General features: G+C 42.0%; 1 protein-coding gene across 2 annotated transcripts; it reads left to right on the top strand.

Moving 5' to 3' along the window:
* The first annotated feature begins 7749 nt into the window (after nucleotides 1-7749).
* On the top strand, nucleotides 7750-18982 carry LOC136449461 (uncharacterized). Of its 2 annotated transcripts, none has more exons than XM_066449498.1 (22): nucleotides 7750-8828; nucleotides 9575-9747; nucleotides 10274-10482; nucleotides 11058-11177; nucleotides 11282-11410; nucleotides 11497-11622; nucleotides 12078-12133; nucleotides 12236-12335; nucleotides 12421-12538; nucleotides 13233-13436; nucleotides 13527-13827; nucleotides 14364-14457; nucleotides 14730-14838; nucleotides 15577-15848; nucleotides 15933-16060; nucleotides 16254-16488; nucleotides 16930-17118; nucleotides 17199-17485; nucleotides 17574-17754; nucleotides 17846-18088; nucleotides 18222-18304; nucleotides 18388-18982. In XM_066449498.1, exons 1-22 carry the CDS (start codon nucleotides 7993-7995, stop codon nucleotides 18533-18535), a joined length of 4341 nt encoding a protein of 1446 aa, XP_066305595.1. In that variant the 5' UTR covers nucleotides 7750-7992; the 3' UTR covers nucleotides 18536-18982. The 2 variants fall into 2 exon arrangements, with proteins under 2 accessions (XP_066305595.1, XP_066305596.1); XM_066449499.1 differs by having other exon boundaries at nucleotides 7751-8828; nucleotides 9632-9747.
* Nucleotides 18983-21212: the final 2230 nt, after the last annotated feature.

Raw genomic sequence — 21212 nt, 5'->3', positions numbered from 1 at the left:
CTACCATCTAGTACTACTCTCTGAGCGGTAGTCTCTAACTCTAATAATCATAGGGGCCCTGATGGCAGATTAGGGCTCCAAACCTTAACAGTGCTACTCCCTACTCTATGCTTAGAGCCTTGGTGGCATGCGTGATCACGTCAAGGAGTCTAGCATACTACTCTGCGCAAAAAACACTGTTGCAGTGGAGTACTAGTGGATGATGATCGATGTCCCGGCGGTGCCCGGTGTAGTGTAGCACGTACAGTACGTACCAACTTAGCTGAGCGGGGATTAATCACAATTCACACCCCCATTAACTGTCCTGTCACACCATGCTGGCTCTCCTGTTAAGCAATCCTGCTTAGATTAGGCTGATCCGGTCTTACGCTCTGCTTCGCCTGGTCTATAAGTTGCTTATACTGATTTGTATGGCTGATTTATTAAGAGAGAAAAATATTATACCATAACTGATAAATCCGACTTATAATGCAGTCAAATAGGGCCTAGCTGCGGCTTGCTTGTAAATGCGAGTTAATTAGAAGTTGGACAAGACGAGACGATCGTGGCGACCCCAGCCGGCGACCGTAGTATGTGTACGTCCTCACCGTCAGTCTCCGAGCCAAGACAAGGAGGGCAGGATGCGCAGATAACCTCCTCTGGAATCTGGATGTCCTTCGTCTCCTTTGTCGATCGCCTTCCTTCCATCTCCTGAAAAAGCAGACGAGACATGGACTTTCTGTTCCGTTGTGCCAGGCTAGGTGTATGTATGGTCATCCGAACTGAATTCAATCCTTGTATATTATCTTATACTTTCTCCTAGTCCCAAAATAAACGTACATCATGATTTTCGATCAATTAAAAATTTTCAGAACCTAATTAGATACTTCAGCTAAAGTTATTGTAAAAAGTATATTCCAACTATCACTCTAATGGCACTTATTACACATCATAAATATAAATATACTTTTGCACCTTGATAAGTTCATTTATTTTGGGACAGATGTGCAGTGTTTGTGCAGTGAGAGGAAACATACAATTTATTGCACAGTTATTATTTAGATAACTTGCAGCTTGAGCAATTATGTTACAACCGCGTCACTTGTTCCCATACACTTTGAAATCAAACTCTATGCTATAATTAGACACGTGTCATTCTAACTCGTATGCGCGCATGCCGCAAGTCCTGGTGAGAGAAGATAAAGAGGTGGATATGAGAGCGGTATAGAAAATAAAGTATGACGGTTGGAAAGTGCTCCATTCGGATCTAGCTAGATTCTTAAACTTGTTTTAGAATAATCAAATCCCATGATCCCATCCAAACAGGTAGGATTTTACGGGATTTCAACACATACATTCTTAGGTAGTGTTTGGCTCGGTGACGGGACAACCCACTTCCTCAGTGTTCTGGTTAGAGATATTAGTTTTTGTATTACTTCATGTCTTACACTTTACAATTGACTGGTAACTAGTCTAGACCCTATAAATTGACTGGTAACTGGTCTAGATGCATTTCTTTTATATTATTATTATTCTCAAACTTTAGATAAATGCAAATATTATATTTTGTGTATTTTTTATACCTGGCTCGCGAGCTTAACGAGCCAGCTCGAGCTTTTAACGAGCCGAGCCGAGCTGGCTTTCTGGCTCGTTAGGATAACGAGCCGAGCCGAGCTAGCTCGCTATCTTAACGAGCCAGAACGAGCCGAGCCGAGCCGAGCCGAGCCAGCTCATTATCCAGCCTTAGAGACAGCTAGGTCAAAGTCTTACATTTAGGAACATCCCCATCCCTCAAAAAATGTCAGACCATTTTGTCCCTTCTTCACTGCGTTTGCTTCTGTTTGCTACGCTTGCTACTCTTCGGGTTTCTCTGCGCGAGTGGAGTTGGTCGAGGATGGTGGCCAGTTGAGATGAGTGGAGGCAACGACGGCCATGGCAACAAAATCGGTGACCCAAGTCATGACTAACTTGGATCGATGGTGAGGCGCTTGGATTGACACCCGGAGGTTCAAATTGACAACGACCACGGGTGGGTGTGTCCGCTCGCCCCCGCCCCCCCCCCCCTCCTTTACTCTTTTCTCCGGCGCGAGTGACTCCATTGATTGGGACCATGGCCCCAACGCCTCGCCATCAGCATGGCCTCGTTGTGGGCCAAGGCTGGCCTTCCCATCACCCAGATCGTCACCGGCCTCCTTAGCGAGGTGGCTTGCCTCGCGCCCACCGAGCACGCCATTCAGCCTCCCATCCTTTTTCCACGTGCTCCTCATTGCGGTAGATAGGAGGAAGAAACAAGAAAATAGAATGACATGCCGACCCGTCCTAACAGATGCTAATAGGACAAAAATGATTATCTAGTCTCTTCTTTTCAATCTCTACTAATAAACACATAATATAGATGACTCTATCCCTCCATCCAAACACGAAGATGGACTCATTCCATCCAGATAAAGAAAAAAATACCATCATATCTTACCTTATCCTCGAACGAAACACAACCTTTAAAAACCAAAATCTAGTGGAACCTAGACAACCCGGGATACTTAGATTCTAAGGCATTGTTTAGTTTCGCCCCCTAAAGTTTAGTCCCTATCATATCGGATGTTTGGACACATGCATGGAGCATTAAATATAGACTAAAAAATTAACTAATTGCACAGATCGTGACTAATTTGCGAGACAGATTTTTTAAGCCTAATTAAGCCATGATTTGACAATGTGGCGCTACAGTAAAGCTACGGTACATTCACTAATGATGGATTAATTATGCTTAATAAATTCGTCTCGCGGATTACTGATGACTTATGTAATGTGTTTTATTATTACTATTCGAACACTCTCATGTGACACCCTGATGTGATATCTCTAAAATTTAGCCCCTAGATTTAAACACCACCTAAGAATCCTTGTCCCATCTAACTGGCACACAAACGGCTTGTTCGCTGGTTGGTTTCTGGGCTAGTTTGGGCTGGCTGGTGCTGATTTGTTGTGAGAGGAAAACACTGTTGGCTGACTAGTTTGGGCTGGCTAAAACCAACAAGCGAACATGGTGAAACTCTTTTTTCTTTGTTCGAATGAAATTTGTCAAAGCTTGAAAAAAGAATAGTCAACGTCCTTTATATTCTCGTGGTAGAGTCACGAAGATATATGACACTTTGACCTTGTTTGGTAGGGTTTTTCTACCGGCTTCAGGAGTCGTTTTCTACTAAACGGGGTAAAGTAAAATAGCTTCACTTGTGAAGTCCCTAAAAACATGCTCTCACAGTGATTTGGGGTGGGATGGAGCCAAAAAAAGTGGCTTCTCCCGACTCCTCCAGGCCCCTAAAAACATGCTCTCACAAAAAGCCATTTTGCCAAACGATTTACCAAAATCGCTTTAGCTCCACCAGTGAAACTGTTCATGAAACTAAAAAAAAAATAGCTCTAATAAAATAAAGCCCTGCCAAACGGGGCCTTCCCATCCTCTGCACGTTTGACTGAAATCGTCGTACCTCGTTGGAACCTGGAAATCTTGCACCATTTCGTATAGGGAGAGCTCTGTTAAACGTTTTTTTTAATGCAGAGAGATTCTAGCTAGGCTAACTCTACGAATGTGGTTCTCTCAAGTCTCAGATGCACTAAGTGGCTACTACTAGGAGCGGATAAAAAATTGACTTTTCATGAAGCACATGTAGGGTTTATCTTACGCTTTGTTTAGTTTCACTCCAAATTTCTAAAAAGTACTACAGTATCTATTACATCGAATGTTTGCGGCCCGTGCATAGAGCATTAAATGTAGACGAAAAAAAACTAATTGCACAGTTTGGTACGAAATTGCGAGACGAACGTTTTGAGCCTAATTAGTCCATGATTGAATACTAATTGCCAAATAAAAACGAAAGTGCTTCCGTAGCCCCAAATTCCAACTTCATAAAACTAAACACGCGCTTAGTCATCATGGGACCACTTTTACAAGAGAGATATACTTTCCCATATAATTAGGCCCTAAGATTACAGAGAATACTTCCATAAACCAATCGATTTTATCTAGAAAACACCAGTCCAAACAATCTTGAAGCCATCTTTTTGGTGTGCGGTCATTACATTGTGAAGTACCTTTGAAACGAAACGAGGCACATCATGGTAAAAAAAAAGGTGAGAGAAACCGTCATTTCAGTACACTTCATCTCGTTTGTTTATTCAGGGACACGTTTACTCTTCTTTTTCACAAAAAAACCTAGGAGTACGTAGCAAGTAGTTTTCTTAGGGGAGTACGCAACACTGCAAATGTCGTTGTGAACAGGAAAAATGTCAAAAGAATAGCCAGGAGCTCGTTTGTTCAGTCCAATAAAGCGGAACAGACTGGAAGTCCATTTTCTTGCATCGTTATAAAGGAGAGGTTCGGGGGAAAAGGGCACCGTTTACTTTTTTCGTGTCCACCGATTTCTCCTCCCAAATATGCTTTTCGCACTATACATAGCTCTTAGTTCCTTGGGCACCAAGTCTCACTGATCTCAAAATACTCCCACGGCTTATTCACTCACCTCACTGCAGGGATTCTTCAAGGCCCGTTTAGTAGAGCTCTGGCTCCAGCTAAAACAACTTCAGTTGTGGCTTCATCTGTGGAGCAAATTTACTCAAGGAGTTGAAGCACTTTTTTTGGACCGTTTGGTAAAACAACTATAACTCATGGTTGAAAATAGTGAAATATTTTTTGTTTGTTTTACTCTTTCTTTCTTTATTTTTTCAATCTTAATCCTTTTATCAATCGGCCTTTTTTCTTTTTTCCTTCCATTTCCTCTCTTTTCTTTTCTTTTTCCTACCTTATCCGTTGCTCACGGTCCAACCAACCGCATATGAGTACGCGACCCTCCGTCTCGTCTCCTACCTCCGGATGCCGCCCGCCCACCTCGCTGCCGCACTCAAGTATGCAACCTCGCGTCTCCTCTTCTACCTCCGTGACCTCACACCTGGGGCCGCGCCCCGCCACGGGCTGCCAACGACGCCGCGCCCCTCCGTCTCGCCAGCTCCCTCTCCCGCGCGCCCCTCTGTCTCGCACCTCAGCGCCGCCGTCGACTCATGTCGCGCTGCTAGCCTCCCCAACATCTGTCGCTGCCGGGAAGAAGGGCACCCACGTCCAATCCACGTAGGGCCCGAACGTGCATCGGCAGGAGCCAGGTGAAGCTAGTATTTTCTAGCTCCGTGCGCAGAGATGGTGCTGTGAGAGCGGGTTTCCCGTGGATCCTCGCGAGGAGCCCTTTGCCTTTTGCCTGTTTGGTTGATGGAGCAGTGAAACAGCTCCAGGAGCTGCCCTGGGAGCCATGCCAAATGGCCCCTCAGTCTTCACCTTTTGCAGCTTTGGTTTGTTGAGAATTGTTTATTTGTCGAGTTACTTCAAGAATCTGCAAGAGAGATCCTTGCTTCCATTGAGTGGCGATCCGGTTTTTCACTCCCTCCATTGAAAAAACAATTCTTTTTTTTCGAGAAGTTAAACGATTATAAATTTAATGGAAGTTATATAAAAAATACTAACATTAATTATACAAAACAAATATAATATGTTGTCATAATCAATCTAGTTGGAGATATAAATGTTCATACTATTTATTATAAATCTTCAAAGCTAAGCAAATTTGACTTACACAAATCCTCTATTGGTATTTTTAGACGGAGGGAGTAATAATGAAATACATGTATCACTTTCATCCCAAATAGAAAATAAGTTGCTTTTTGATTTAAACACCAGCTCTAACTTTTTATTATTTGAGTTAAAACTTGTTTAATCCCTTCTTTTCTTTAATTGGTCATTTCTATTTAACATAACCCCCTCAATGCCTATTGTGTGACCAATGTGTTTTCTTTCGGGAGTTTTGGTTTGGGTTGCTACAAAAGATGAGGACTCTGGAACCTTTCCTCTCAGCAAAGGCTGGTTGTCTAGAATCAACCAAAGGTGGTCAACACAGGTTCAACAAGGTCTAAACTCTATTATAATTTTTGGAGCATGGACCATTCAGAATTATTGTAATTGCTATGTTTTCTTATAGGACCCCACCGAATCGTGAGAGCATCATGCTGTTGACTGGTTGAGGGGACGAAATTATAGGATTTGGCATACTGCTTACTTAGTCGCCCTGTCTTATGAGGGACTTAGGAGGTGTGTAGTGTTATGTAGTGTATGTGGTGAGATGTAGGTATATGTTATGTGCAGTTTTTTCTAGGTTCTTTTCTTCTTTTAATATATATTATATGTGACTCTTCTACATGTTTGAGAAAAAAAACATAGCCCCTTTTGTATTTGAGAAAAAAGCATACCCCCTTTTGTATTTGTTTAGATTAAGCTCCTAAATTGCCCGTCAATCTTTTTGTGCCATCGGCTCACGGAAAGAAAGAAAAATACACATTTTTGTGCCAGCAACAAAAAGAAAGAAAAAAACGAGAGAGAACGAGAGCAGATTGCCAGATTTCAAACTTTTCGCTCGTCAAATAAAAAGCAAGAAAATACATGATCAATATGCACCTCGAAGAAAGAAATGGATAAGCTGTGACTCCACTACAGGACATGTCTCTTTCACAACAAAGGACACTGGTGTCCTTTTTGGATGACTTACTCGATAAGGTACCGGATAATCCAATAACTGCCGATCTCGGTCTCTTTTCCTTTCAAAAAGCTCCTCTATGCACTTCTGCCAGTTTAATAAACGTCGATCTGTTCTCTGTCTTAGCAAATACATTTTGCAGAAATTTATATGAGCCAAGCTTGCTTCCCACTGTTTTCAAATATTTAGCACCCATATATAGCTACTTTTTTAGTTTGGTAAAACTTGTCACCAGACTAAACTATTTTTAGAGCTTCTACCACCCCTCTTGTACAAGTGTTTCTACAAATTCTTACATATACCAATATAAATAAAAATAAAATCATGGCATTTTTTAAATAAGACATATTCATACATTGGCCTTTGCATGTTTTGGTATTAAATTTCAAGTATTTTAAAATGGAGGAAAGTTATAAGCTATTCAATCATATTTGTCAAAAGACTGATACTGGCTTTGTGCTTCCATTAAACAAGCTAAAACATAAAATAATTTTCAAAGCCTCTAATATAATACTCCTGGCTACGGATATATTGTACTAGCCTGGCTGTAGGCCTAACTTTGTTACACCTAGCCATGTTAGCTAGAGCAACGGTCTCTCGAAAAAACATTTTCAAAGAGAAACTAATTCTAAAGTTTTTAGTATAATTAATTTAATAAACATTTCTAGTTGTCTTGGACCCTACAATTGTTTGATAGGAATTCTCCTGTTTCTGCTGAAATTGATTTTGTTTGGTGTGAATTAATTGTCTTTCAGAGAAAAAAACTGCAAAGAATCCTTATTTCAAAAGAAAGTCTCACAAACGCGCCTTAGGCTGCGTTTAGTTTGCGAAATTTGGGAAGTTGGCTACTGTAGCACTTTCGTTTTTATTTGGCAATGAGTGTTCAATTATGGACTAATTAGGCTCAAAACGTTCGTCTCGCGATTTTCAATCAAACTGTACAATTAGTTTTTTTTGTCTACATTTAATGCTTCATACACGTATCGCAAGATTCGATACTGTAGCACTTTTTGAAATTTTTTTTGGGAAACTCAACGCAGCCTTAACCGGACCAGCCAAAATGTAAGGGCAGTAAATTTTATAAGAGCAACAGACAAGTGAGAAAACCGGCCGCTCGTGCTCCACTTGTCTCTACCTCAGTCCACACACGCGAGCGAACCCGGCACCTACTTTACGAATCTAGAGGCGAATCCAACGGCGTGACACCCTTCTCCCTCCACACTCTCCCCCTCCAAAATCCGACATCAAGTTGTGCGAGAGAAACGTAGCAAAATCGAAAGGGGAAAAAGGAGCTAAACCCAAATCGACCAAACCCAGCCCCGGAACACCCGCCTCCGCCGCCGCCGCCATCGCCGGCGGCCACTGCAAGCGCGGCGCGGTGTCCGAAACCTTCTCCTGTGCTGCGAACCCCTACAGCCTGGACTCTGATGAGCCCCAGTCCATGGCCTGCCATCTCTGCACCCTCCTCAATCTCCGCCTCTTGCTGCTGCTCGGCACTGTCCTCGGGAACGCCGGCCTCGGCCGGGGCGGCGGGGCGGAGGTGTCAGATCGGGCGGATCCTGACCCGTACTCGATCCTGATGTGGCACGACTACTCGCCGCCGTCGCCCCCGCTCCCGCCGCCGGACCCGGCGTCGCCGACGGCGACCTGTGAGGGGGACCTCCACGGGAAGGGGGACTTCCTCACGCGCTGCGAGGTCTCCGAGGAGGTGGAGCTGGGCGGCGACGTCCACATCACGGGGAACGGCAGCCTCGTGCTCCTCTCTGGCGCCTCCCTGACCTGCGAGAAGCAAGGGTGCGTTATATCCGCCAATCTCTCCGGCGAGGTCCGCCTCAGCCGCGGGGTGCGCGTCAGAGCCGGCAGGGTCACGTTGGTTGCCACCAACATCACGGTCGCCGACACGGTCGTTGTGAACACCACCGCGCTCGCTGGCGATCCGCCTGACCGGACCAGTGGCGTTCCCACGGGGACGCACGGCGACGGTGGCGGGCACGGTGGCCGTGGAGCCAGCTGCTTCGTCAAGGAAGGGCAGACGCAGGAGGACTCATGGGGCGGTGATGCCTATGCATGGTCTGACCTCGAACACCCCTGGAGCTACGGGAGCAAAGGGGGCTCGACCAGCGTTGAGAAGGACTACGGTGGTGCTGGTGGTGGCATCGTGTGGCTGTTTGCTGAGGAGCTGGTCATGAATGGCACAGTGCTCGCCGACGGTGGGGATAGCAATGAGAAGGGTGGAGGTGGTTCTGGGGGGAGCATCTTTATAAAGGCTGCATCGATGTGAGTGTTTGTGGAATGATTTTAATTCTGTTCTGCTTTCTTTATGCTCCGTGAACTGACTACAGATGGGAATGCACGCTTAGTTAGTTAAGTAGAATTTGGAAAACAGTTACCAATTGAGAAGACCAGCAGAATAAATTGGTAAGAAAGATAGTGAAATTAAGTTGGAGTTTGGAAAACATTTACCAACTGAAGTCCAGCAGAACAAATTGATAGGTCCTGCAGTTTAAATGAACTAGCCATAATAGGCATTCTTGGCCATGTTTGTACCCAGATATAGTGGGCTAGGGGCAATAGATTAAAACCCCTCTTTTCCCCCTTGCAGATATGCATTTAGGGCACATTAATTCATTTATTTGATGTACTGAAATAAGAAAAAAATAATTCTCAGATTTCTAAATTGCAAATCCATGTTTCTAGTATTTTTGGGAAGCCTAGGGTCCATGTAGTTACTGTCAGTTTGATGCTATGCTTTGAAACTTAGTTCTGTTGAATCACCAAGATTTTAGGATTTCTATGTGCATAGAAAGTTAGGGTAAGATAGGATCACCCTCATGGATTGATTGAGAGTAGATAAATGATGCACATGATTAATTGGTGAGTGAGTCAAGCAATAGTTCTATACTGGTCATAATCTCATAATGATATATATATAAGAAAAGGGGCAGTGGAGGAATTTCTATTCATTTGCAAGTTTGTTTTGTTGTAGATCTGCTTAGTGCTTATTAGAATATTTTGTACTTCAGGAAATTTAGTAAGCCATTGCAGTTTTTTCATCTCTTCTTATCGTCTGCTGGCAACAGGCATGGTGGTGGCAAGATCAGTGCCTCTGGGGGTGATGGTTTGGCTGGGGGAGGTGGAGGGCGAGTTTCTATTAACGTTTTTAGTAGACATGATGACACCCAGATTTTTGTTCATGGTAACTTTTTCTAAGTTCACACTGATTTTAATTTTCTGACTTGATTTGTTTTTAGTGTTAACAGTTATCACTTTTGGAAGAACTGCAGGTAGAAAGATCAAAGATGCATATAACTCTTTACCATCCGTTTCACTTTATGGTTACCAGTCCTGTTATTTTACCTTTGGCTGTATGCTGTTGCTTCTTTCTAAACCCATCTGGGACCCGCTCTGAATTGATCTCTACTTCTCCTTCTCTCTTGTATTCTTGTGATTTAGGTTTAATAGTTCTACATTTGCAGGAGATCTGCATGCCATCTGCTGTTTGTATCATGACAATAAAATAAATTTTAGTTATCTATAGAAGCATTATACTGTTCCTTTTCACTCTAACTCTTAGGCTTCTATATGTGAAATGTGTGCCATGAAACTCGTACTCTTGGTAAATTTCTAGTGATACACACCAGTACACCACACGTCTGAAGCTATTGTTAAGATGACCTTATTGATTTATTTTGTTTGAAATTAATGTCTGTCATCTTTTTCAGGGGGGAGGAGTTCAGGCTGTCCAGATAATGCAGGAGCTGCTGGAACTCTTTATGAAGCAGTACCAAAGAGTCTTATTGTTAGCAACAACAATTTGAGTACACAGACAGACACTCTTCTTTTAGAGTTTCCAAATCAACCACTGTGGACCAATGTTTTTGTAAGAAATCGTGCCAAAGTTGCTGTCCCCTTGCTCTGGAGTCGCGTTCAGGTATGTGGCTTTGTAATGCTATCTTGACTAACACTCTACCAACCATGATGCCTTTAGTAACATTTAATTGTTTTTTCTGACATTGTCTTGTCAAGGTCTGTAGTCTTATGTTTTCCTGCTCTTCAGTTTATCATCAAATCATATATCCTTTATGAATACATATATGCATTTTGGTTGTAAACATACGCTGTACAAATCAATGTGACAATGTCTCAATGGTGAATCACGGAAGTGCATGTGGTGTTCACAATCAAAAGTACGAAAGTGTAGATGTGATGTTCTCATATAATGTCGGACAAACAAGAAACCTCAACTATTTTATATTTCAAATCTGATGACTATATGGCTGTACCTACTGGAGTCTTGATGTTCTATTTAATTTTTTTGTACTCTGTTGTAACTGAAGCTCTTTACATCTCCTTAAATAAATGTCACATATAATTTGCATAAGCCATGCAGGGTGCATTTTCTATAATGAGACACAAGCCTATCGTGGAGTTGCTTCTTATATCGGGATTGATCAATGTTTTCTTTCTAAAATTTGAAGTATGGGACTTCTTATTTGTAATTTTCAGGTCGAAGGGCAACTTAGCCTTCTTTCTGGTGCTATTCTAACTTTTGGTCTCACCCGTTATCCATACTCGGAGTTTGAACTGATGGCTGAGGAGCTTCTTATGAGCGACTCAACAATCAAGGTATTTTTTTTCCTGTTGGTTTCTTGTGATATTCAATTATTCACCTACTTTGTATCTGCTTTATATGTACAAACTATTGCGCTTTAACTTGATTTTTTCCCCAGGTGTTTGGTGCTTTGAGAATGTCTGTAAAGATGCTCCTTATGTGGAACTCCAGAATGGAAATTGATGGCGGCGGAGATTCGATAGTTGCAACTTCTTTGTTGGATGCTAGCAACCTGATAGTTCTGAAGGTTTCAAGTTGGTCCAATGTTAATTACTGTTTTTCTATTTTGCTGCTTGTGCTCAGTATGCATAACTATTGCTCATATGTTTTCAGGAATCATCTGTGATACACTCTAATGCTAATCTTGGAGTTCGTGGCCAAGGTCTCCTGAATTTGTCTGGGGACGGAGACACAATTGAGGCACAGATCCTTATTCTTTCGCTGTTCTACAGCATACAAGTATGATATAAACGCTTTTCAACATCAGTGCCTCTTTTTAGCCGTCACCTTTCTGATGTATTTGTTTATTGTGGCAAAATTTCTTAGCGCATCGCATAGCAATTTGCATTTTGAACTCTACAGCGTTGCACTGCTCTAGTCAAACAAAGATGCAGTACAAGTCATTTCTATAGCAATGCTAATCGTGATGGTTCATACAGTCATATGTCTCCACTTATTTAAAGTGTATGTGTATCTAAGCAATAATTATACTGCTGTGTTGACTGTCATACTGTTGTCTTGTGTGCTGTCTGCTGTGTCATGCTATATTGCTGATGTGTTTTTCCTGTACTTGCAATTCAAATTTATAACTACCCAGATTGAATGTTCAATATGTGGTCACATGAGGTATTATGTTCTTTTTTTGCTTCTGTGACCAGTTAAAGAAAGAATAGTGATAAATATTCATTTTGTAGGTTGGACCTGGTTCTGTTTTACGGGGTCCACTTGTAAACAGAAGTAGCGATGATGTGTAAATACTTTCACCTTCAGCTATCACATAGAGACATTCTTTTCCCTATTTCTTATGTTGGAAATCATTTTGCTCATTAATGAGCTCTTATGCATCTATTAGGGCCCCAAAGCTGAATTGTGAAGCTGATAGCTGTCCTGTGGAAATAATACATCCACCAGAAGATTGCAATCTAAATTCTTCATTGTCATTTACCCTTCAGGTACACTCAATTTTTGAACACTCCCATGCAGCTCCCAGGTAGATTCTCTCACAAGATGCAGCTTATGGTATCTTATCCTATTTAGGTATGCCGTGTTGAAGATATTGATGTCTGGGGTCTCGTACAAGGAACTGTAATTCATTTCAATAGGGCAAGAAGTGTCACTGTGCATACATCTGGAACCATCAGCGCATCAGGCTTGGGTAATTTGTTAGTTTTCTACTTTTAAAGGAGATCTCTGTTGGCTTGTTGCCTCTTTCCTGCAGTTGTAATTTAGGGATAGCTTGTATCCCTGAAGGCTCATGTCATTTGCTTAGCCATTAGAGTTCAGAGTTCTTGCGAAAACTTGCTGAGTCTTTTTCTAAGCAAAGAGAGCGGCACACCTGCTAAGACCTTTAAACTATTTATAGTGAATATATTTCAACAATGATAAGCAGCATTCACCTAGCCTATTGACATGTCATGATAATATTTTTGGCAGAAAAATGCTTATATTCCAACTAGATCAGAGAAGCACAGATAGTTGCACTCTATATTGTTGATTAGAGGAGTTACTCTATATAATGTTAAACTTGAATAATACTATCTCCTTGCTCTTTCCATTTTATATGTGGTTCTTAATGTTACTTCTTTGGCTTAAGAGGAACACAGTAACTTTTTCTATTTTCCGGGATGCTTAAAAATGCCTGCGTGTCCATGTCTGTAAAAAAAAAAAAAAAAACTCAACCGGGGGGGGGGGGGGGGGGGGGGGTAAGACTGCCCCCGCAGCATTACAAATAAGAAGAAGGGCCTTCTCACCCGGCCGAGAAAACCCCCGAACCCCCGCCCCCACCCTTTGGCTGTCCATGTCTGTATGGTTGCTATTTCTTCATTTTGAGATGATCCCTTCAAATTTAGGCTGTCAAACTGGGGTTGGACAAGGGAAAATGTTAAACAGCAGTATATGTGGTGGTGGTGGACATGGTGGCAAAGGTGGGGATGGTTTTTATAAGGGAGCTGAGGGTGGAGCTATCTATGACAATGCTGATCTACCTTGTGAACTTGGAAGCGGCAGTGGGAATGACTCTACCGAGTTGTCCACAGCTGGTGGGGGTATAATAGGTACCACATATGCTCCAATTGTCCTCTCTCTCTCTTGTTCATAGCATGTCTTAATATTGTCTTTTAAATGTTTTTGTAACTGCTCTCCAGTGATGGGCTCATGGGAGTATTCTTTGCCAACTCTTGCCCTCTATGGTTCAGTAGAATCAAATGGTGGCAGCTATGCTAATGGCTCTGTTGGAGGACCTGGTGGTGGTTCTGGGGGCACAATTCTTCTATTTGTGCACACTTTGTCCTTAGCTGAAAGCTCTGTCCTCTCAAGTGTTGGTGGCTTCGGAAGTACTGGTAGTGGTGGAGGTGGAGGGGGGAGGGTTCATTTCCATTGGTCTAACATTCCTACTGGAGATGAGTATGTGCCTGTTGCAGCTGTTAAGGGATCAATACTCACAAGGTCTGCTCTGATCCTTTCTCTAGTATTTGTATTATAATTTATAGGATTAATTTGCTGTTTTGGTCATTTCATGCTGTATCAGCGCTATCTATAAACTTCTGCATTTTACTTCGAGTTTAATCATGTTTTTGACTGCTATTCATATCCAGTCTTATTTGATTAGTATGATACGATTCACAATTGACATTATGAGGCAACAAATGAAGGAAAAGATGAAAAACAATTTTATACTATATTCCTTGATTGTTGGAACTTCTAATTAGGGGCTCTGCTGCCTTATCATCAACTTTATGGATGGTGCCATTGTCTTGCAGATTTTTTATTTGTCCTTTTTTCCCCTTTCATTGGTTTGTTGGCTGTTGGAGTCGTTTCATCTTATACCGGAGAACAGTTGAGATGTGATGTGAACGACAGAGCTTAGTTTTAATTTTCTAAATTTTCCTTTCATCAGCTGTAGCTACTAAAATGTCTGGCGTTACTGTAATGTTTTGAGTTATGTTTATATATTGTTCGTATACTAACTATGTATTACACAGTGGAGGAGTCAGCAAAGGGCTGGGATATTCTGGTGGCAATGGAACGGTCACAGGAAAAGCTTGCCCAAAGGGTCTTTATGGAACATTTTGCAAGGTATAACTTATTTATATGTTCCAAACACGTTCTACCCTATATCGTTGCATCCCATAAGCAGTGAAGTTTGGTTGGTTGATACACAAAAGTGACAAAACGGCCTACCTTAATGTTCCATATCATGATAATGTGTAATATCTTGGTTTATTTTTTGGTTTGGTAAATATCGAATAATTGCATAATTATTATTTCCCTTCGTTCTGGAGTGGCCAGTGGCCACGTAACTCCAGTGCTACTTTATGCCGTGGTAATTGTTTTTGCATAAATTGCAGGAATGCCCTACTGGAACATACAAAAATGTTACTGGATCTTCTAAATCTTTATGCTTCCCATGCCCTTCGGGTGAACTCCCTCGCCGTGCTATATACATAAATGTCCGAGGTAATTCTTTCTATTTGTTTTTGGGGTGTCATATTGTTAGAGGCGTATGTCATGGGCCTATCGGGCCTGGGTTGGCAGTATAACCCATTAGTGTTAGAGTTGAATAGAGATAAGGGTTTCTTGCTCAGGGGTCAAGTAAGCCTCTTTATATATAAGGGGAGGAGAAGTATCAATCTAATCAAGCAGGAATTAGAAGTTCACTCTTGCTCAGCCATGGGCAAGGCCTCTGGCCGGCCCCTCTCTCCCTCTCAACCCTAACCGCCACCATAGAGGCGTATGTCATGGGCCTATTGGGCCTGGGTTGGCAGTATTAGCCCATTAGTGTTATAATTAGAGATAAGGGTTTCTTCCTTAGGGGTCAAGTAAGCCTCTATATGAGGAGAGGAGATGTATCAATCTAATCAAGCAGGAATTAGAAGTTCTCTCTTGCTCGGTCGTGGGCAAGGCCCCCGGTCGCCCCCCTTTCTCCTTCTCAACCCTAACCGTCGCCATAACACATATAAAATGGAAGTGCTACCTGCGAACAAAATTTGATTTAAGTTTCTATAAGTTGCTGGCCTCCCCCCACCCAACACACACATTTTGTTGACCATGGTTTTTCATGTTTTCGGATGGATTTGGTTTATATCCTTTCACATTTCTTCTAAATTTATAGATTCTTTTACTGCCTACTAGGTAATTCAGAGTTTCAGACACTTCTGGTACTTCACTTGAATATGCTTTGCTTACATTTTTCAGGAGGTGCTGCTGAAACTCCATGTCCCTACAGATGCATGTCTGACAGATATCGCATGCCTCACTGTTATACTGCTCTGGAGGAGTTAATATATACGTTTGGGGGACCTTGGATATTTGGTCTACTTCTTTCAGGCCTTCTTATCTTGTTAGCTCTTGTTTTAAGTGTTGCTCGTATGAAATTTGTTGGCACTGATGAATTACCTGGGCCAGCACCAACTCAGCAAGGGTCCCAAATTGATCATTCCTTTCCCTTCCTAGAATCACTAAATGAGGTACTTCTTACCTTTTCTGCATAGCTCACATCTTAAATGCCATGCGCCTCCTGAATTCTGATAAAAAAATTGATAATTACGCAGGTCATTGAAACTAATAGGGCTGAAGAGTCACACGGTCATGTACACAGGATGTATTTCATGGGCCCCAACACCTTCAGTGAACCTTGGCATCTCTCACACAGTCCGCCAGAACAAATAACAGAGATTGTGTATGTGTGCTTGTTCCACAAGTGAACCTAGATAATACTCAATCTGATCCAACCTTTGTGGTCCTTTTCTTTTACCACCCTTAAGCTCTGTGAAATCACTCTTTTGAGTCAAATAACCATTTTAATCTGCCTGTATGAAGTACTATCAGAAATACTTGAAATGGTGTTCTAATTTTGCTCTCTTTGTTGTCAGATATGAAGATGCATTTAATAGATTTGTCGATGAGATAAACACCCTTGCAGCTTATCAGTGGTGGGAAGGATCTATTTACAGTATCCTCTGTATACTTGCCTACCCCCTGGCTTGGTCATGGCAGCAGTGGCGTAGGAGAAAGAAATTACAGAGACTTCGTGAATTTGTTCGCTCTGAATATGATCATTCATGCTTAAGGTCTTGCCGTTCACGTGCACTGTATGAAGGCCTCAAGGTTGGCTTGGTATCTCAGAAAATTCAAATATCTTTAAAGCTCGTGGTCTTGCTCATAAATTTGAAACACTTCAAGCTCTTAAAGTTGGATCCTTACGGTGCTGCTCGCACACTGAGACTACCTATACTATTATAAGTGATAAAAATATTTAGTTATTAGCTGAAGGGAGGCCTCCAAAACTTACATGGTTGGAAATGGTACTCTCAAACATGCTACTTTGAGTAGAAGCAAGGCCTCCAAATCTAAATGCTTGTCACTAAATTTATTTGCCTCCCCTAGAATCACATCCAGATTTAGGTATACCATCTGTAGATTATCCTTTTATAGTTTCTAGTGTCTGTTTGGTCAACTGTATACTGTTTATATTCATTCTTGTTTCCAACGCTGGAATAGTATTTTCCAGCCTGTCATTTATTTGATTTCTGCTTTTGCAATCTCTAGGTGACTGCAACCCCAGATTTAATGCTAGGGTATTTAGATTTCTTCCTTGCGGGAGATGAAAAAAGGCCTGATCTTCCACCTCGCCTTCGTCAAAGGTTTCCAATGTCTCTGATCTTTGGAGGCGATGGAAGTTACATGGCTCCGTTTTCACTTAATAGTGACAGTGTGCTTACTAGTCTTATGAGCCAGGTATCATTTTAAGATCTTTCAGATTGAACTGTTCATGTCCTTACACTTTTCCTCAAGAACTCATGCCATATCTGTTACAGGCTGTTCCCTCGTGGATATGGCACCGTCTTGTAGCTGGATTGAATGCACAGCTGCGTTTAGTTCGCTGTGGAAATCTGAAAGTAACGTTTCTTCCGGTCATCGACTGGCTTGAAACTCATGCAAATCCCTCTTTAGCCGAGAATGGTATCCGCGTTGATCTTGCCTGGTTCCAAGCTACAGCATTAGGGTGCTGCCAACTTGGTCTTCTTGTTTATGCTGTTGAAGGAGAAGCTGCAGTTATTGAACCTGATGGAAGCCCTAGAGTAAAAACAGAGCAACGCACACCGTAAGTTATTATGTGTTTTTTTGTTTGTTATTATTGGTGTCGTTTATCATCATTATTGTTTATGATGGCTTATTATTACACCACGCAGAACACAAAACATGCTTGCTGATACTCAACTAAGTCAGTCCAGGATTAAGGATGCTCTAATGCGCAAAAGGATCACTGGTGGAGTTCTCGATAGTAATAGCCTAAGGACGCTAAAAGACAGGAGAGATTTATTTTACCCATTTTCTCTTATCTTGCACAATTCGAAACCAGTTGGGCATCAGGTCTTTCTCTGCCATTGTTCTTGTCCACAGAATGATTTTGAATCAATTCTTCATTTTGTGCTGATCTTGGTTCTGTTTTTCTTAACTGCAGGACCTTGTTGGTTTGGTAATTTCAATACTGCTTCTTGCAGATTTCAGCTTAGTTTTGCTTACTTTTCTCCAGCTGTATTCATATTCTATGGTCGATGTTCTCTTGGTTTTGTTTATTCTACCTCTTGGGATTTTGTCGCCTTTTCCTGCTGGTATAAATGCTCTATTTAGTCATGGACCAAGGCGGTCAGCAGGCCTTGCCCGTGTATATGCATTGTGGAACATAACTTCACTGGTCAATGTCGTAAGTATTCTTCACCCACCTACATTTCAATGTTATATCGGTATCTATCACATGGAATGTCAGCAATTGAATGGTTTCTTTCTATCAAGTGTTATGCCTCTATAACCTTCTTCCTGTGCTTGTTAATCTCTAGGTTGTGGCTTTCATATGTGGTTTTGTACATTATAAGTCGTCAACCAAAACACACCCGAGCATGCAGCCCTGGAACCTGGGAACGTAAGCATAATTTCCCTAGCCTGTCCACTAGAATCTTCTAAGAGTTATATGCAGTTAAGCCACATGTCATAAAATATTTCCAGGGATGAAAGCGGTTGGTGGCTCTTCCCAACCGGACTCATGCTATTGAAATGCATTCAAGCAAGGCTTGTTGATTGGCACGTTGCTAATTTAGAGATTCAAGACCGTGCGGTATATAGCGACGACCCAAACATCTTTTGGCAGTCATGACACCAGGTGTAACTGAGGTCCTTCTGGAAAGCTTTTTACAACTCGATTTTTTGTGAGTTGATAAAAGGAAGAGTGCGGGCAGCAAGGCCTTTCTTTATTGACCAGGCCAAAGAAGGAACTACAGAGGTTATATAGATGCATACTTCCGCATCCCCCGCTGATCATGTGCAGTTGCAACCGGTGTTCTGTTGTATATATAAAAGGTGTTCTTGATCCATTCTTTGTAGGATTTAGACACCATAGAGTTTATAAACAATGTGAAAGCTAACCTAAGAGAGACATCGGGGGGATGTGGATTTGTTGTTCTATTGCTACCATGCCCTGGCCCTTGATGTTTGTTGAGATGGGCAGAGGGGCCTCAAGTCATCGAGAAGCAAAAGCCCCTTGTTGTATGTGATCAGATGGGTAAATCAATTATATTATTAACATGCTCCATGGTTTTCACTTTTTTTTGCGCAAAGCTCCATGGTTTTCACTGACAGCAAGGCTGATAAACCGTGTGAAATCGGTGATTTGTTGATGTGCCATTTGCAACTTTGCAAGTCATCGAGGGATGCAAAACCCTTCTGTCGTATCTGATGCTGTGTCACTTGCGGACCGGTAGTGGTGAATGGATGGCTGGGTCGGCCATCTAACAAAACCCGGTGTACTCGAGAGATAATGTTCTCGACGATGGATGGGGAAGTCATGCTACTTTATTCAGTGGACAGCGGGGGAGGGCAAGGTATTCGTGTTCAATACTGATTGACCTTCCCCACAATTCGTAAAAGTAGCCTCATTTGTTCAAAGTAAATTGATCGCACGTAGTTTGACCAAATATAATCTCATCACACGAAGGACAAAGTATGTATATAGGCCATCTATACCAAAATATAAGTACGGTTTCACTTGACGATAACTTCTAGAGCAATATAACGTTAATATGATCAGTTGCCGGGATAACTATGTATCTAAACCATGATAGTGTAAATTTTAGTTGTTTGGTTTTTTGCATAGCCCTTTATTCAGATTAGCACTTTCCTCAAAAGCACATATTTTAATACACCACCGAACACACCTGATTTGGTCGTATTCAGCTCTTGACCTGGTTCCATCCAGCACTGCCTTGCCGTGCTTTTGCCATGTTCGTTTGTACTTTTCAACGAATGAACAATATTTTTCCTCTCATAATAAATCGTGCTTATGCTGATTTATTGTGAGAAGAACATCTATGACACGGCTTATGATGCAATCTCCTAATGCAGATTAACCTTAACATAGACAACCAATCACACCATACATATATCATCTATGACAACAATATAGCATCCGTGACAACGAAACTTTGATAATTAGAAAGTAGTTCTAAAAATACAAATCCAATACAACCACTTCTGTAGCGTGAAATTATGTATTGTTCATCACTAAGTGTAATATCAAAATCTACTATACTATTACTAAGTTTCATCTTGAGACCCTTTTTACAGAAAATTATTAATATTACGATATCAAGTAAGTGTTATTAGATTCATAATGAAATATATATTTTTATAGTATATTTTTGAAACTGTAATTATTAATACTATTTTTATAAATTCAGTAAAATTTAAATCTACTTGACTTTAATTGGATTAGAGCTGTACCTTTGTCTTAGGGAGGGAAGTTCTGACCCGTGACGTTTTACAATCGGTAATGCTTGTATTAGGGTGTTCGTCCACCCCGGACGGCCTCGCTGGCAGGTTTGGAGGCCCATAAGGCTCTTTTTTTTAGTTCATATTCACTCACCTCCGGCAACCGTAGTTTCCTAAAAAAAAAAGAAAAAAAACTCACCGTAGAGCGCATCCCTCCTGCCATCTCCACCGTGCCTCCTGCCCGCCTTCTCTCCACTGCGCCTCCCCCTCCACCTTGTGCTCCCGCTCGCCTTCCTCTCCACCGTGCCTCCCACTTGCCTTCTCCACCGGAGTGACCTGCTATGGCCTTTTCCACCAGACCTGCCGCAACTTTCTCCACCGGAGCGGCGAGCTCCGCTCCACCGATACGCTGCTGCAAGACGGCGTGGCGCGCGACTGCCCTCTCCCAGTCGTGCAGCCGCTGGCTCTCCTCCACGTTGCAAAGCCGCCGCTGGGCCGCTGCCTCCGGCACGCCGATGAGCCTCCATTCTCCCAAGCAGCAACGAGATGTTGCGCTGAAAGCACATGTTGCAAGTGTATGTTTCAAGTGTTTCAGATGCTTGTTGCAAGTGTTTCATATGAATGTTGCAAAAATAGATCGGGGATGTTGCATATGTTGCAATAGTTATATACGCATGTTGCAATTGTCTATTCCCAATGTTTCATCTGTGTTTTTAGACGTAAGTTGCAAGTGTGTTTATTATGTTTCACACATATGTTGCAAGTGTTTTATTTGGATGTTGCGTATGTTTGTAATAGTTTTCAATCATTTTTCAGATGTTTTTTCAAATGTTTTCAGAAGCATGTTTTAAGTTTTCCATCTATCTACGTATATTGTAACTATTGTATCTGAATGTTTTAAAAGTAGATCGAATATTTTCACATGTTGCAATGTCACCTACCTGTTGCAGCGGCTAGAGGGGGCACGAAGGGTCAGGCGGCGCATGAGGTCGGGTTGAGCGCAAACGCCTCGTTGGGCTTATAGATGTCAACAGGGCCCCGTTCCCTGAATCCCCGCGGGGAATGCA

Source organism: Miscanthus floridulus, chromosome 5, assembly GCF_019320115.1.
Source record: "Miscanthus floridulus cultivar M001 chromosome 5, ASM1932011v1, whole genome shotgun sequence".
Classification (NCBI taxonomy): Eukaryota; Viridiplantae; Streptophyta; class Magnoliopsida; order Poales; family Poaceae; genus Miscanthus; species Miscanthus floridulus.
Note: the sequence above shows the minus strand (reverse complement) of the source record. Positions and strands in the feature narration are given on the sequence as shown.